Source organism: Genypterus blacodes, unplaced genomic scaffold, assembly GCF_046128005.1.
Source record: "Genypterus blacodes isolate CSIRO-AG114 ecotype Tasmania unplaced genomic scaffold, CSIRO-AGI_Gbla_v1 ptg000021l_1, whole genome shotgun sequence".
In the NCBI taxonomy this organism is placed as follows: Eukaryota; Metazoa; Chordata; class Actinopteri; order Ophidiiformes; family Ophidiidae; genus Genypterus; species Genypterus blacodes.
Window position 1 is genome coordinate 1,228,317 of NW_027466834.1, and position 16,868 is coordinate 1,245,184.

At 41.9% G+C, this 16,868-nt stretch overlaps 1 protein-coding gene across 5 annotated transcripts; it reads right to left on the reverse strand.

The window, feature by feature from the left end:
- Positions 1-22: 22 nt before the first annotated feature.
- syt12 (synaptotagmin XII) lies at positions 23-16,727 on the reverse strand. Of its 5 annotated transcripts, XR_012961021.1 has the most exons (9): positions 16,285-16,727; positions 8,723-8,783; positions 7,841-8,034; positions 7,103-7,507; positions 5,165-5,380; positions 4,046-4,166; positions 3,319-3,452; positions 2,751-2,981; positions 23-1,133 (listed from the first exon to the last, which is right to left on the reverse strand). XR_012961021.1 is itself a non-coding variant. In XM_076142524.1 (8 exons), the coding sequence occupies exons 2-8, from the start codon at positions 8,766-8,768 to the stop codon at positions 2,808-2,810; spliced, it is 1,290 nt and encodes a 429-aa protein (XP_075998639.1). In that variant the 5' UTR covers positions 8,769-8,783; positions 16,285-16,727; the 3' UTR covers positions 24-2,807. The 5 variants fall into 5 exon arrangements, 4 of the variants coding, with proteins under 4 accessions (XP_075998642.1, XP_075998639.1, XP_075998640.1 ...); XM_076142524.1 differs by having other exon boundaries at positions 24-2,981; XM_076142525.1 differs by lacking the exon at positions 16,285-16,727 and adding an exon at positions 15,869-16,272 and having other exon boundaries at positions 24-2,981.
- Between the last annotated feature and the right edge of the window lie 141 nt (positions 16,728-16,868).

A 16,868-nucleotide genomic window follows, 5' to 3' on the forward strand; every position in this document is an offset into this window, starting at 1 on the left:
AATCCAAACCAGTTGCAAACCAGTGACTTTAAACCAGTGATTCTCAATCCTGGACTTCCTGGCAAAGTCCACATGTCTGCACTCTACCAACAGCTGAGTAGAGTTACAACGAACTCCCAAGGCCTGAATTTATCACAAAGTTCTAATCACTTCTAATAACATGTTTACATCAACATGTAACACACACACACCTTTTTACGAAAATAAGCTTGTTTTCACTCAGTGGACAGTGGTGCTGCAGCAAAAGAGAGCATACTAGTGTATTTTTTGGTGCATTTGTATGGACAAAGCACACAGAATATACTAGTGATCAGTGGGATTCTACACTTAAATAGGCCTTAAATTCAAAGCCTCCACCCATGCATGCCTGTGCTCGTTATCTTTTGTTTCTAGGACAGTGAACACACGATTGTTTGTTTCCATGTTGCACTTTGACATGACTTGGTTAGACCCAGAAATAAGGACAGAGTGAGAGCTCTTTTTTCCTGCTCTATATTCCCAAACAATAAACAAGTTAACAATTGTTACTGTTTAATAGCTATTATTTCAAACAGCATTCATACAATACAATGTTTTCTCGAGGCACATTCACATCAAGTGCTAAATAACATCATGCATGGTCAAATGTAGGGTACAGCTTTGAATCAAATGCAAATACTGATTGTAAATGAAAATATTGCTTTGTTATTTGGCACAGTAGGAAACATTGTCTATTTCACGAGCACAGGTGTATTGGCTGAAATGAATTTCAGGAGTGCAGTCATACATGATTTTGAAAGAACAAAAAATCAAGAATCACGATGATGCAAAAGGATGATGAGCATTAGCAGATATTTCACATGATAATTTACATTCAGAGGTTACAACAAAACAGAACTATTGCACAATGTTGTAGATTATACAAGTCAGATTAAAAAAAGACACCTTGATAAATTTGAGTTTTATAAGACCTGTGTCACATTATCATCATTAACTGGTAAACAACTTATTAGCAATATTTAGTTTTGGTCTTAAATCACATTGCTAATATCTTTTCAGGTAGCTAAATAATAAATGCTACAATTATAATATGACAAGAGCTTGGTTAAAAACAAAAACGAATTATTTCATGTGTTTCGTTTGCCAGCAAGGACCTGTGAACACAATTAAAGAGTTAGTAAGTATAGTTTACATCACACTGAATTCCCAGAGGTGTATAATAATAATTCATTAATCAGCAACATTATTTGTGTTAAATACACATAGATGAACTGTCTGTATTGGAGATTGAGATTTATTAATGTATAGTAGTATGAAAAGGATGACCTCCAGACCTGATGTGAGAATGACAGAATGACCAGTAGTTTCTGGCCAAAATAGAATCAGTGTTAATTACGTTCTTCAACTGAAACGTTCTTAATGTGATATAAAGTCATTTACATCAGAAGGAGTTGAACGCTGTGACATGTATTGCATTAATAGTGATAAAAATAGAAAGATGCAAAATGATATTTATATGCTTATTACATCTGATTTGGCCACCCTGTAACAACTGCTACAAATTACAATTATTTCACCTGGATAAGAGTACCTGGATTTTTTTTTAAAAAGCACAATACTGAAAATACCAAAACCTCTATCATTTGACTATTAACAAATTGCACAAGCAAATCCCATGGAGCAAACTCAACTTGACTCTAAAACCGCTACAAAATTAATCAAGTAAGAGCAATCAATAATGGATCTGAAAAGACGAGTGAGTATTTTCCTGAAAGAGAAGCTATGTCACCCCTTCAGTCCAGTCTTGGTCATTCTCAGCTAAACAGGCTACAACCAAAGTAGGCACCATGCACAGGGGGTAAATGCCTACCAAAGTGGGGCTCATTTTCTCAATTGAAACTTAACATCAAACTCAAGTTTCTGATTTAAAAACAGAAGGAAATGTATATATATATAATTTTCTATTGTTAGAATGGAATCACATTTCAACCTTGGTGGGATCCAGCCTGGACTTAGTGAGGAGAAGGGAGTAACCAAGGGGCCAAGGGAAGGAGGTAGGGAGCGGTGTGCAGCACATCATGATCACATTGTTTTTTGCTTTTAAAGAGGTACTCCACTCTGTTGTACACATTCAATTCAGTTTATTAGTCTTAGGGGCACTATTCAGCATGTGACAACAGCCATGCAGTATATTAGCCTTTGTGTCTACGGACCCAAGTCTGCAAGAATGAAAACTAAGGCCACTCCAACACCTCTGTACTCACTCAATGAAATTGCCACGACTTCCTACCATGAATAGCTCTAGCTTTCTTGTAGTCTTTAGCACCAACAGGACGTAAACCCTGTCTACAGCCACAAAAGTATTTATGAAGTTCAATAGAGCTAGACCAATAAACTCAATGTAATTTGTAAACAAGTGGCATCCCTCTTTAATGTTGCAGACTTGTTTCACTGCACCTTCCCAAAGGCCATCCTTACCCATAATGTACTCCAGACCAAATGAAGCCAAAAGCATCAGTAACTGATTGGATTTCACTTCATGATTGACAAGGAGGTGCAGCTGGTTCAGAGTAAAACACTGGCTTTTCCTCTACAGTCATTGAATATAGTCAAAATGTAGCAGATTTAGTGCCACCAGTGTGACACACTGAATTACTAAGCTTATCAAGTATCTGTCCAGTCAAAAGCAGTCAAGGTTGAGAGCTCTCTGAATATATTTATTAAGCTTTACACAAGTAGGCTTGAATAATAGAATAGATGGACCTAATGACCTGGAGGAGAGGTGAAAAGGGGTTTTACTGGAGACCAAACACACAGGGATCAGAGGTCTAGATCCTGCGAAGAGGGTGCCACATGGACACAGGCTTCCTCAGAGTAGCCAGCATCTGGTTCCAGTGGGTGATGCCCATTCCGCTGGCCTCGGGGCCGATGATCACATGACCTACGTTCTCACCCCGCCCGTCGTCGGTACACTCAGCCACTGTGACCCTCAGGGAGAGCTCCTGCAAACAGAACAGCATGATTACACATCCTGCGGCGAATGAGTCAGCACCTTTGGTTTTATGAATGCAAGACTACAGTTGTTTTTTAAAGGTTTAGAGAGCACATTAGAAATGTATGGAACTGAATTTAAGTTAGAAACTCAAATTCAAATATGTTGAAATTGTCAGCAAAATGCATGCATCTGCACCTGTTATTTTTCTCTTCTTGATGTCGTAGTTTGCAGTACTTGCGTGTCAATACTTTTTGTAATAATTTTTTTTTTCCTCTTCTAATTTAATTCTTCTTATTCATAAACACTAATCATGGCCCGTCTCGGTTTTGAGGCTGAGGCATCACCTGCAGGATGAGGGACGGCACAGAGAAGATCATGGCTACGTTGAAGATGGGGTTTGTGTCGTCCCTTTTGGTGGAAGTTTTCTTCTTGCTGATCTTCCTGCCGTCTTGCAGGAGATACACTTTGACAAATGGATCTAATAATGGGAATCAGGAATGAGAAAATTTACACCAATTTTCATTTTCATTCCATTTATTTAAAATCAAACTACACAATTGCGAACACACATTCACACGGTAGATCATGTTATAATCTCCTAATTAAACAGCAATCAATTAGTGGCACAGTCCTGCATACATAATTAGCTCTGTAGATGGAAATTACACTCTTTCAGTGGGAGACCTTTATCTGTGCAATGACTTGGTGCCACTGAGCTGCAAATTTAATGTGATGAACAAATAATTTAAGTCCATAAGTCCATTCTGCTGCTTTGCATGAACACAAATGTGTCTTCTTGGACTCTGGCATTAAGAGTCTGTATTACTGTATGAATAATCATTTGGTTCAGTGGCATAACGTAACACTGAGTCATTTGGAAAAAATAATGATGGACTTTGGACTGCTTTAAGGGCAGAGAGACGTATTAAGATTAAGCTCATACACAAACAGACAGAGAAACAGTAACATTTAAATGCATGTCTTTTCTTTTCTGTTACACAAAATGGAACACACACATTCATGCTCATTCACACACATGCACTAACTAAATCCTTACCCCTTTCCCCTTACCTGCAGTATTTTTACCATTGGTCCACACCAGGTTCTTACATTTGGCCACAACCACTGTGAGGCGCTCTGCTGTTGGCAAGTAGCTGAGAGACAACAGGATCTCTCCAACTGCATCCACAGCCTGCAGGGTTCAACAGGTCACGCACGCACGCACGCACGCACGCAAGCACGCACGCACAGCACAACATTATATGTAACATCATATACTGTATGTCATGTTATTTCTCCTCTTGAGGAAACAGAAAATTGACAATGAACTGACCCTTCAAATTAGACTTCTTTTGTGTGCTGTGCCTGAGCATTTAAATGATTTTACATTCTATTTTGAATGAGCATTACAAATACAGCAGCTGCATGTTTATTTGTGGTTTCAGTGGGTAAGTATTGCACAGTTGGAATCAGTTCCCAGGTTTAGTCTTATGATGGAAAATCCTGTGTAACTCCATTAATAATTCCAGTGGCTCCTTGTTTATGAGAGATGAATTAATGCATTTAAAAAAAAATGATGATGATTGACTATTATTATGTATCAAAATATTAAATCATGGCCATATGGAAGAAATTAAAATCAAGTCAATCTAAATACATAATTATACGTCTCATTGCTTTATTTCCCCTGAAGCAAAAGTTATGAAATACTATCAGCCTTATAATTTGCCAGAACACTTTGCCAACTGTTCAGACTTGTCATTCAAAAGCTGAAAATGTGGTTGTCTTTGTGTGTGTTTGTGTATTCACCAGTTTAATTTCCAGACAAACATTTTATGGTCTTTGGTGACTAATGACAAAAAGAATCCTGTATACCTGTGAATCTTCATTTGGAAACTAACATGATGGTCCTGATTTTAAATGAGTAGAATACACTGCTGACACATATGGTAATCAATAATCCGTATGTCTATATATTTCACAAGAATCCTGCCCAACTCTCAGCCTTATTGTATTTGTCATGGAGGTTTTGCTGAATGTCCAGCAGGGGGCTCTCAGACTCCACAGAGCCTTTTTATTATTGTCATGGAATCACAGAATTTCATCGCAGAATTTCATCACAGAATTTACGGCAGAATTATTTTATCTTATTAAGTTGCAGTTATCAGAGTTTAGTGTATCACTGCAAACCTTATTGACATCTTGAAGGTAGAGCCAGGCGTTGAATGGTCTGATGGTCAGGTCCAGGTCTGAGAGCTTCAGCTCCGCTACACCAGCACTGATGTTTCTCTCATCAGCATCCATACCAAAAGCTGCAAAGCACAGGCTGCACTCCTCCAGGGATGCCGAGTCCAGGGGGATGGAGAAACGTTCATCGAAAATGACGGTGAATGCATTCGCCTGGACCTGTGAGTAAACAAAACCCAGCGAAGTTAACAATGCGTCAGCATAACATAATGGCAGTGGAGCTTCAAAGCCAAGTGGATTCATGTTGCTTGTCACTAGGGAACCTCACTTTTTTAATCAACCGAACAGCTTTTACAACATAAATGCAATTTGGTAAAAGTGAGTGCGTACAGTGATTTCACACCATAGAATGTCAGACGGTGAAACATGTGGCAGTATCAGTATTTACTAAGTAGTTTGAAGTTACCAAGCAACTGTGAATGTATAGTGGCTCTAAAAATAGATGTTTTCACACTAGTGAAGTGTGAAATACAATGAGATGATTATCTTTCAAACTAGCTCCAGCTTTCCTACATATCACAGAGAAACAGCGATAAGGCAACAAAAATATATAGTCCCCCCTGCAGCAGTAACTGTGAAATGTCACCAGAAATTACAGCATCAAGATGTGGAGATGCACATATAGAAGCATGCAAAGCAGACTGCACCTTGCAGCTGGTCCACAACAGAGACCAGCACTCCACACACAACATGAGGCTGTCTTCATATTTAGCTTATCACTTCAGGGATATCAGGGATAACAGCTCAGAGAGACGTGTGTGTGTGTGTGTGTGTGTGTGTGTGCGTGCGTGCGTGCGTGCGTGCGTGCGTGTGTGTGAGAGAGAGGGAGAGAGAGAGAGAGAGAGAGAGAGAGGGAGAGGGAGAGGGAGAGAGAGAGATAGAGAGAGTCGTAAAATGCCCGAGAGAGCGAGAGAGAGAGATGAGTGGCAGATGCATTATTACACCAATTAACAGAAAACACACAAATGGGGAGGGAGAGGGAGAAAATGGCAAGGAAGAAGGCAGAGTAAGAGAGAGAGAGAGTGAGCGAGAGTGAGAGAGAGAGGGGGGGGGGGGGGTCATGCCACTGGGGTGAGTGGAGCTGATGTCAGCATATTCTTTGGGCTTCACTGCTATGAGAGCCAATGAAGCCACCCTATCAGTGGCTGCTTCCCGTGTTACACTCAGCCTAATACAACAACAACACGCTCAAGCAAAAAGAGCCTGAGCCAACGTGTGCAGCCTCCCTCACAGACTGTGCTGTTCAAATCGCAAAGCTGGTGACGTTGTTGGGTCAACGTCAGGTAGGAATAAGTTCAGGGCGAGTGCCAGGTGTGGCAGATGGATGAATCCGTTTCTATCAGAGTAATCACTTTGTGTTAAATTGTTTTGGCACCGCATTCAAAGACAGTATGTGGTCACAGCCAAGCAAATCTGCAGTATGAGTCACTCAACCGACTTTAAAATATATCACACAACAATTTCAAAGGATCTCATCTTAAAATTACAAAATGTTATAAAATCAAAATTGTTATGATGATGAACTGCAGCTTCATTTTAATCTGAGTAAATTGGAAACCAATCTTACCCAATTTGATGATGGGTAAGGATGAGAAATCCACTCTATGGAGTACATTTAGTGCCACTCAAACAAATGAAACAGGCTCTTACGTTTGGCATGTCAAGTTTAAACTCTCTGTCTGGTCTCTTTCTAAAAGGTCTAAAATCTTCAGTCCCTTGCCCAAGTTGACAAGTCATGGTGAGATAAAGTCTGTCTTGTCCCGATTGTTGAATCTCGGTCACATTACTGCTGCAACTGTAGTTATTTAAAAAATGTCCCAGTCTGATATTAGTGTGAATAATCTCTACTTTACTGCATGTAAACGACATACACACACTTACTCTGGTGACTCCGACACTGAGCTCCTCTGGCCCCAGGGAGACCCTGATGAAGCAGCCGGGGAAGTCACCCTCCTCCTTCTCCAGCAGGTCCTTGCCCTGGTGCAGCATAATGTGGAGCAGTCCCACTCCCTGGATGCTCTGCTTGGATGGCTCAAACTCCAGAGTCACTTCTAACTGGCCAACGGTGAAGTCATGGCCAAAGTTGTTTGCGATGGAGGAGATGGAGCTGAGCGAGTCAGTGGAGATAGAGCGGTTGAGCTGGGCCATGCCGGTTGGATCCAGCTCCCTGCTCATCAGCTCCAGGTGGCCCAGGTCTCTGAAGGTGTCCGGAGTGTCACCAAGGGCCAGGCTGGGCTTCCGACTGGAGATGGTGGAGGTGCGCCGATGGTTGTTAGCTGCCACTCTCTTTGAAGAGGAGTTAAGATGAGAATTATACACCCTAAATCAAATGACTATTATATTGTGGTAAAACTTAAGAGTGCTAAGTGATACTGGATATTTATATATTTTATTTTATTTTTGCGATATGATGCCAAACACAATGTCTTTCTCCAAAAATGTTAACTTGTCCCTATGTCAGATAATCAAATCCATGAATTGAAATGGTATTAGTAGCCAAATTAACATTTTTCTCTGCTCTCTGTAGGCAAAGAAGCTGTTGTTGATTTGATGATTTATTTCAGGAGAAAGTTGTATGTGTGACACTTTCACATATCTCAGCGACATCGATGACTGTACCTTCTGCCTGACTTCTGAGAAGGAGGTTCCATATTTTTCCTGTAAATAACGGTAGTCAAAGTTGGGGAAGGGAGAAGGTGTGGGGAAGGTTCCAGATTTCCACAGTTTCCAGATATTGAGCGCAGCTACGCACAGCAGCACAAGAAAGCCAACCAGGTAGATTCCCACCTCCCAGCCTGGTGGGTTACGCACCACTGACATCAAACACACATAAAACAGCAGGTTGAAATTGCTGTGTGAAGAATTTTTAATTCATGACTATAAGACTAAACTTTGGCCGTCTAATTTAATGCAATTTTTATTTGAAGAGCAGCGAGATGGATGGGATGTAAAATGCCGGAAAGAGCATCATGTGACTGTACAAGCACACAGGCAGCAAATGTTAAGCTGACTTTGAAAACACTTCTACAAATATCAGATAATGATTCCGGACAAAATGTGAGCGGAAAATGCTGCAGTGTTTGGCACTTTGAAGGCTTCTTATGTTGCGATTCAGAGAGCTGTGGCAGGCTGCCTCTCCCTAATGATTCATTACATCTCTGTGAGGACTGTGCAAGCTTTATCTCTGCTATTCATCACAAAAGATAAGACAATTATGGTACAAGTTACACCGTTTTGTAACGTCAGTGGCCTTCATGGCTGACTTGGTTGAAGGTGTTGAAAAGCTTGTACTGTATATAAGAGTCAGAAGTGACTCATACACACACATATACTGTATATACAGTGAGGGCACACCACAAACAGCGTCGGGTCTCTTTATTTCTCAAAAGTAGTACATGTACAATCTCAAGGTCCCATTTTGTATGGTGTGGACTTTACAGTAGGTAACAGAAATGATTCGAAAGCGATTCAGATTCTGTGACATTTAAAGTGTCCACTCACCACTCAGATGGTAGCCTGATATATCCCCACTCTGAGCCGAGGACATGGTGCTGCAGCCAGCCTGAAAGAAAAAACAATAATCTCCTCGATTGGTCTTTTACATCAGGGGCCATAACGTGGTTAAGTCTGACAGTTTGCCAGCGCTGGAGGAAACACAGCACACATCCTACATTGCAAATTGGTTCATCATCTTCAATAAGGTTTGGTGATTTCCCCCTCTACGAAATATCAAATAAGCATCCCTGATCACAAATCTCATTAAAATCACATTCAGACAATAAGAAAAGTAATTTCAGAATCTATAAAGCTTAAGTAAGTTCTTGTATCCTCACAACATTCAGCATCATGCACCTGTATCTGTTATCAAACTGCTGTTTTTATGGTAATATCACCGTTTATATGTGAAATATTGCATTAACCATTATTTTGTAATCATATTACTGCTACAAACTCCCATACATGTAAAACCATGACCCTGTAACTAAGACCTTGCTTTGAACTCATTTGCTCCCCCACGGTTATATTCATGCACCTCCTGAAAAATTAAATCAGTTTCATCACTTAAATCACGTTGCTTACTGAAAATAGTGGCAGTACAGGAGAACAATATTTTCTCTCTGCAAACTGCAAAAGAAAATCAATTAAAAAAACTGTGGGTTGCTGGCTTGTGACTCATTCCCCTGTTGGATTCTCCCCACATCTCAGAGGCTTGTGGAGAATGTGGAGCATTACACTAATGATATAGAAAAAAGCTGGGGGTGGGGAGGGGGAAGGGAAGGAGGAGGAGGAGGAGGAGGAGGAGGTGGGGGTTCACTCAATTCCACGGCCATGCAGGCCAATTAAAAGCGGCTGACGCAGTGCAGGGCTCACTGACAGCTGCTGATGTGCCATTATCCAAGCACGGGGGGATCCCTGGCAGGCAGAGCGGCACAGTGCAGCTCAGTTCAGCCCAGCTCAGCTCCAGGCAACGTGGGCTAGAGTGTGTGTGTGCTGGGGAAAGCGCCGGGACCACTGGGAGCAAATAGGGAGGAAGGGAGATGCGGAGAAGGAGGGAGGAAGATTAAAGGGCAACACAATAAACCAGACAGATTTAGTAAATAACAATGAGGGAGAGTGGGTGGTCAGGCGGCCCAGTGGGATGAAGGAGGGCCGTAAACCAACAACGTCAGACTGGCCTAAAATAGAAAAACATTTGAGGACACGGCAGCACACGCACACACTCTCTGCAGCTTTCTATTGCAGGGAGATAAACACTGTAACCAGGCAGAAGTTAATTAGAGAATTCCAGTGATAGGAAGTCAACAGAACACCAACAAGGCGCCTGGGGGAAAACAAAGGTTTGGAAGTTGTTTTACTCCCCGAGCCGATGAGAGAAGAATCAGAAAAATCAATGGTAATTAATCATACCTGCCAAGGCGCTTGTCTGTCCGTCTGTCTGTCTGCAGTCATTGATAAGACTCCAAATTCCTACTTGTGTTTCCTCTTACAAATTTGAGTTAACTGTCACAAAGAAGAATATCTGAAGCGAGGTATTTATTTTTTTAATTTTTAATTTTTTTTATATACTACTAATACTATATACTGTTTTGCTATAATAGAGCCAAAGTAGAGTGGCTTATTTATCAAAAATGCTGTACCGCTGCTAAATTGTCTCCATGTCTATTGTAAGCAAACATGGTGGACACGTGCACTCAATACTTATGCACAAAGAAAAGGCCTACTCAGACACATGCACACAGAGGAGACCTAAAGGACTTTTGAACCAAGATGTGCGTGAAATTAATATCCTGTCGCACTGTCAGCTTGCATAAAACGGGCTGAGAAGAAAATTGCACATTGTCACACTCTAATCAGCTAATAAATTTAAATCACCTGCAAAGGTTTCCTGAGCCTTTAAATTGTCTCTGAGTCTGGCTCAGTCGGCTACACAATCAAGGGGAAGACTACTGACTTGACAGTTGAGAAGACAGTCATTGACACCCTGCACAAGGAGGGTAAGCCACAAAAGGTCATTGCTAAAGAAGCAGGCTGTTCAGAATGCTGTATCCAAGCATATCCATAGAAAGGAAAAAATGTGGTAGGAAAAGGTACACAAGCAACAGGGATAACCTTAGCCCTATTGTCAAGCAAAACCCATTCAAGAATTTGGGGTAGCTTCACAAGGCTTGGACTGAGGCTGGAGACTCCAGTGTCAAGCCAGTCCTGAACCAGACACAACTTCGCAAGCGTCTCACCTGGGCTAAGGAGAAAAAGAACTGGACTGTTGCTCATTGGTCCAATGTCCTTAAATATTGCATATCATTTGGAAATCAAGGTGTGACTCAAAGAGTGGAGAGGCTCATAATCAAAGTTGCTGTGAAATTTCCACAGTCAGTGATGATTTTGGGTGCCATGTCGTCTGATGGTTTTGGTCCATTGTGTTTTCTCAAGACCAAAGTCAACGCAGGCGTCTACCAGGAAATGTTAGAGCACTTTATGCTTCCTTCTGCTGAGAAGCTTTATGGAGATGCTGATTTCATTTTCCAACAGGAATTGGCACCTGCTCACACTGCCAAAAATACCAATAAGTGGTTTTACGACCATGGCTTTACTGCGGTTGATTGGCCAGCAAACTTGCCTGACCTGAACCCTATAGAGAATTTATGGGGTATTCTCAAGAGGAAGATGAGAGACACCAGTGCAGATGAGCTGAAGACCACTATCAAAGCAACCTGGGCTTCCATAACACCTCAGCAGTGCCACAGGCTGATGAAAGTTCATTAAGTGAGCCTGATGTGTGTGTGTTTGTGTGTGTTCAGACACTTGAGTTGTATTTCCCAAAAGTCCAGCAGAGATAATAGACTATCTGTTTATCTTTAGATCCCGTGAGCCACATCTTGATGCTGAACAAAGACTTTGTGTAAACTCAGACTCCCTGTAGAGCAACAACAGCCCACACACACTCCACGCCTGGGGGGAGAGTGTATTTGTGTGTGTGTGCACCAGATGGACCTAATAAAGCTACTCTCTGGATACTGGCTTATCACCCAAACTTAAAGAATTTAGTATGATGGCCTCTGTGATGCTATAGGGAGGATATTCACCTTTGCTTCAGGCCTTGTATGAATAAGATTAAACATCTGCGGTTATTGCACACAGATGGATGTGGATTGCTGGCTGTCCACCTGTCCTCTTTTCACATTCAGTAAATTTATGTGCATTATGTAACTCAATGTGATTAATGCAGAAACACAGAGTAACACATATGCATGGATAGAATGATGTTGTTTGCCAAGTACCTATGCATGTGAATAAATTGATTTAAGAATAATACCTACACCAAAGCAGTTTTCATGCTGATTCTGTTATTTCTGTGCCATTTCAAAAATATGAAAGTATTACATTAATTTGAGTACAATCAGATTTCTAAAAAGCATATAAACGTACTAATGATTCTTACCTAAAGATTGTCACTGCACTACTGCTCTGACACACTCAATCAATCCCCGAATCTGAGCTTCTATGTCACTTTGGTTTCTCGATGGTCTGTTAGGGGTACGGCTGCTGCAGAGTCAATGTGACTGTGGCGGAGACACACGGTGTGACTACTCTAAGGAAACCAAGCAGCCCTTCTGTTTCTCCATCTGATCCTGCCCATCAGCTCAGCTCAGCGTGTGTGTGTGTGTGCATGTGCGTGTGAGTGTGCGTGTGCGTGTGCGTGTGCGTGTGCGTGCATTGGAAAGATAAGACTAGCTGTAGCTGTAAACATGCAGGCGGTGCTGCTGTTTGCTGAGGAAGACAGGAATCACAAAGCAGGCTGGGAGGAAGAGAAGGAGGGGGAGAGAGTGAATCACAGCCCTGTCAGCTGTTTGTCTCTCACTCTCTTTCTCTCTCACTCTCCTAACAAACAATAAATCTACTTTGCTTTTTAATCTTGCCAATGGCTCATAATCAAACTAACTGCCTCGCCGCCGTTCCTCTGTGAGACTACAGTACCACAGTCTGCATCGAGCCAACCAAGGAATGTGTGTCTCTCCCGCTATCCTCTCTATCACCTTTCCTTTCTTATATCATCACATAATTTGCTTGCTCTTAACTTAAGCTCTGTTGTGGCTTTCTGTGTACACAGATTGTTTAGTTCATGGTTGTGTTAAAGCAGCATCACAGCAGCCTGCAAGGTTTGGAGGCATCAGCATGCGCTCCGATCACAACACGAAAGCTGCTGATCAGCTTTATCAGCAAACAACAAACCACTTACGGTTCCACTAAATGTCTTCAATTATTGATATAGGTTCATCATTTTCAAAGTTGAAACAATGAAATGAATGTACAGTGCTGTGAAAAAGTATTTGCCCCCTTAGAGATTTCAGTTGTTTTTGCACAGTTGTCACACTTGAATGTTTCAGATTATCAAACAAATTTAAATATCAGACAAAGATAACATGAGTAAATACAAAAAGCTGTTTTTAAATGAAAAAGCTATCCAAACCAACCTGGCCCTTATGTGAAAAAGTAATTGCCCCCTAAACCTTATACCTGGTTTTGCCACCCTTGGTGGCAACAACTGCAATCAAACGTTTGGGATAACTGGCAATGAGTCTTTCACATCGCCTGTGGAGGAATTTTAGCCCGTTCTTCTTTGCAGAATTTTTTTAAATCAGCTACATTGGAGGGTTTTCGAGCATGAACGGCCTGTTTAAGGTCATGCCACAGCATCTCAATAGGATTTAAGTCCAGACTTTGACCAGGCCACTCCAAGGCCTTCATTTTGTTGTTTTTGAGCCATTCTGAGGCGGACTTGCTGGTGTGCTTCGGATCATTGTACTGCTGCATAACCCAAGTGGGCCTGAGCTTAAGGTCACGAACTGAAGGCCGGACCTTCTCTTCAAGATTTTCCGGTAGAGAGCAAAATTCATGGTTCCAACAATTACGGCAAGTCGTCCAGCTCCTGAACAGCAAAGCAGCCCCAGACCATCAGACAACCACCACCATGTCCGTTGGTATGATGTTCTTTTTCTGAAATGCTGTGTTTGTTTTACCCTCGATGTAACGGGGCGCAGACCTTCTAAAAATTCCACTTGTCTCGTCATTCTACAGAATACTTTCCCAAAAGTCTTGGGGATCATCAAGATGTTTTGCCAAATGTGAGACAGGCCTTTGTTTTCTTTTTGGTCAGCAGTGGTTTTCACCTTGGAACTGTCTCATAGTTACCATTTGTGCCCAATCTATTTTTTATTGTTGAATCATGAACACTGACCTTCACTGAGGCCTGTAGGGCTTTAGATGTTGTTCTGGGTTCATTTGTGACCTCCTGGATGAGTTGTCGATGCGCTCTTGGAGTATGGGGGCATGATGTGTTGCTTTTTGAGATCTTTTAGCCTACTTCATGTTGTTAGACAGGTTCTATTTAAGTGATTTCTTGATTCTACAGGTCTGACAGTAATCAGGCCTGGGTGTGGATAGTGAAATTGAACTCAACTTTCCCAAAATTTTGGTAAATCACAGTTCATTTATAAAAAGTTTTTAAAACTGCTTTTTGTATTTGCTCAGGTTATCTGTGTCTGATATTACAATTTGTTTGATAATCTGAAACATGTAAGTGTGACAAAAAAGCATAAACAGAAGTAATCTGTAATCTACTTTTTCACAGCACTGTATATATGAGTGCAAAAACTGAATTATTTTGAACTCAAGTTTAGTTTGAGTGTGAATGTTCCTAATAAACTGGAACTTGATTTTTTATTTCCAAAAATTGGAAAAAAAAGTTATTTGTTTCTTTCAGGGAGGGAAAATCTGCCACTTATCTGTAGCTTTCATGATTTGTCTACACACAAATAGCTGCAAACGTCCATCACAACTTCCCAGAATCCCCGGGTCATTGCTAGTTGTCTCACGACAACAGTAAAACAAAAAGTTAAAAGATATGAGCAAAACGAAGATGAAAATGCTGAAACCAGAAAATGTTTGCAGTTTCACTTAATAAATGTTTCAGCTATAGTAAATACAAAGAGCATAGTTTTGACCTCAACACTTCAGTAAACTTGAAATCTCAGTATGCATCTGATGTTAGTAGTAGTAAAAAGCTAAAGCACATGGACTCACTGCCAACACTAGGTCATTATGTCGACTACTTATTAGATTAACGTCTAAATGAGGCTGATAAGGCAGCAGAAAGCACCTTACTTAATGTTTTGAATAAGAGTCCATTCACTCCCAGTAATGTGAATGTGGGCGGAATCCCAAATCCAAAGTAGGGATGAGCATCATTTAAATCTGTCCACGAGTGATGGATTATCTATTGAGTAACTAAGGGTATTTGGAAAGCAATGATTTTTTTATGCTTTGATTGTTACTTCTGAGCTTAAATCTTTCTGAGTGGGCAGACTATCGGTCTTAATTTGGACGAACTTTCACTCATACCGAGTTAGATAAGCAGGTAAAGAACTGCAGCCGTTACAACTCTCCTCCTTAAAGCAGCCATTTATAGCTGTCAGTGTTTATAGGAGACATCTCATCATGCTTTATTTTACGATTCTTCTTCCAACCTGCTACATTTCGAGGCATCTGGACGTGAAGTGAGCTGTAGCTACATTTGGCAACATTTGGCAACAAACTGCTCTCCCCACAGGCACTCACCATAAAATGAAGCAAGCAGGTATTTTCTAGAAATATTAGCTATGATACATTAATGGACAAGCCACTGATGAAGTCACTCAGCTCAATCAATACAACAATGGAAGACAGGATTGTAGTCTGGGTTGCTTCAAAGGGATAAAGGAACCCTGCAACCATAGAAGAAGTCATGATGTTTGGATCTAGGACACATCGTACAGGGACATGCATACTCCAGCTCTGCAAAGGACCTCAGGATGCCCCCAGTTTCTAAGACAGAATGGAAACCTCTCACCAGCCACTGGACACATGACACAGAGGACATGGGATACTTTCAGTCAAATTATAGAGGAAAAGCACAATAATAAAAAGAAAATGACAATTAATAACAGTGAAAGTCAACATTCAAATGTCTCCGAGACCACAGTTTGAAAACCACTGGTTGAGTAGGTACATGTGCAGTGGTTAACAAAAAGGCAGTCAATTCTACATCCACTTGATTTGCCCAGAACAATAACAATATAGAGGGTGAAGTACACTTAAACGAGGCTTTACCTGGATCTACATCCCCGGACGCTCGGTCACTAAGAGATTCAGAGCTGCTCCCTTCAACGTGCACTCTGCTCAGCGGAATGTGTTCTGCGTCACACGTGTGCTGCCACAGACTATATGAGCTCTTAGTGCGCTTAGTTTGGGTCCACTTGCGATCAATATGTGGGTCGATAGGGGGAGAGAGAGAGAGAGAGAGAGAGAGAGAGAGAGAGAGGACTGCCCTGTCATCCAAATCTAATTTTCTTCCTTTCAACAATTAAAAGCCCAACAACCGACAGAAAAGGCAACATGCATGTGTCAAATCCCGCCATGACGCGTTCACGTTATGGAGCACATAGCAGGCAAAAGCGTAGCGGCTTATTGCGGTAGGTGGTCGAGCAAAAGGTGCCAAACGGCCCGAGTGAGCACGCATTTCTTACCCGGAGTTTTCTTTTGGTGCAATAGGGAAGGAGGAGGAGGAGGAGGAGAAGGGTTACACCAACTCCACCGTTCTCCCTTCTTCAGGCGCTTCTCTCCATCCAATAACACCGGTGCCGGTTCGGTTTTCTGTCCCGGGAGAGGGTTGGTAGAGCGACTCTCCTCCCGATCCTGCACACCCGCGAGCTTTCAAAGAGCAGCAGAAGGAGGAGGAAGAAGAAGAGGAGGATTGTTTGTGTCCGTCTGCCGCTACTTGCTAGAGGGTGGAGAGCCCTGCGGCTTGAGGCATATCCGTGGGAGGGAGCCGAAGACACCGGCCAAGCTGACAAACATAAAGTCCCACCCCCCTGCGGCGCAACTTACACCGCCGGGCCGCCGCTTCGATACCACAACCACCGCGACCGACCACCGCCTCCCCATGCGAGGAGACAACACCGCAGCAGCAGAGCAGACACACAGAGACACACGCGCACACACACACGCGCGCAGTATTGTGTTACGCAAGCTTGAGTGAGTGAGTGTGCGTATGTGTGTCCCAAACTTTCCATGCCTCCTTCTAACTGCCATTTACAATATATAAATGAAT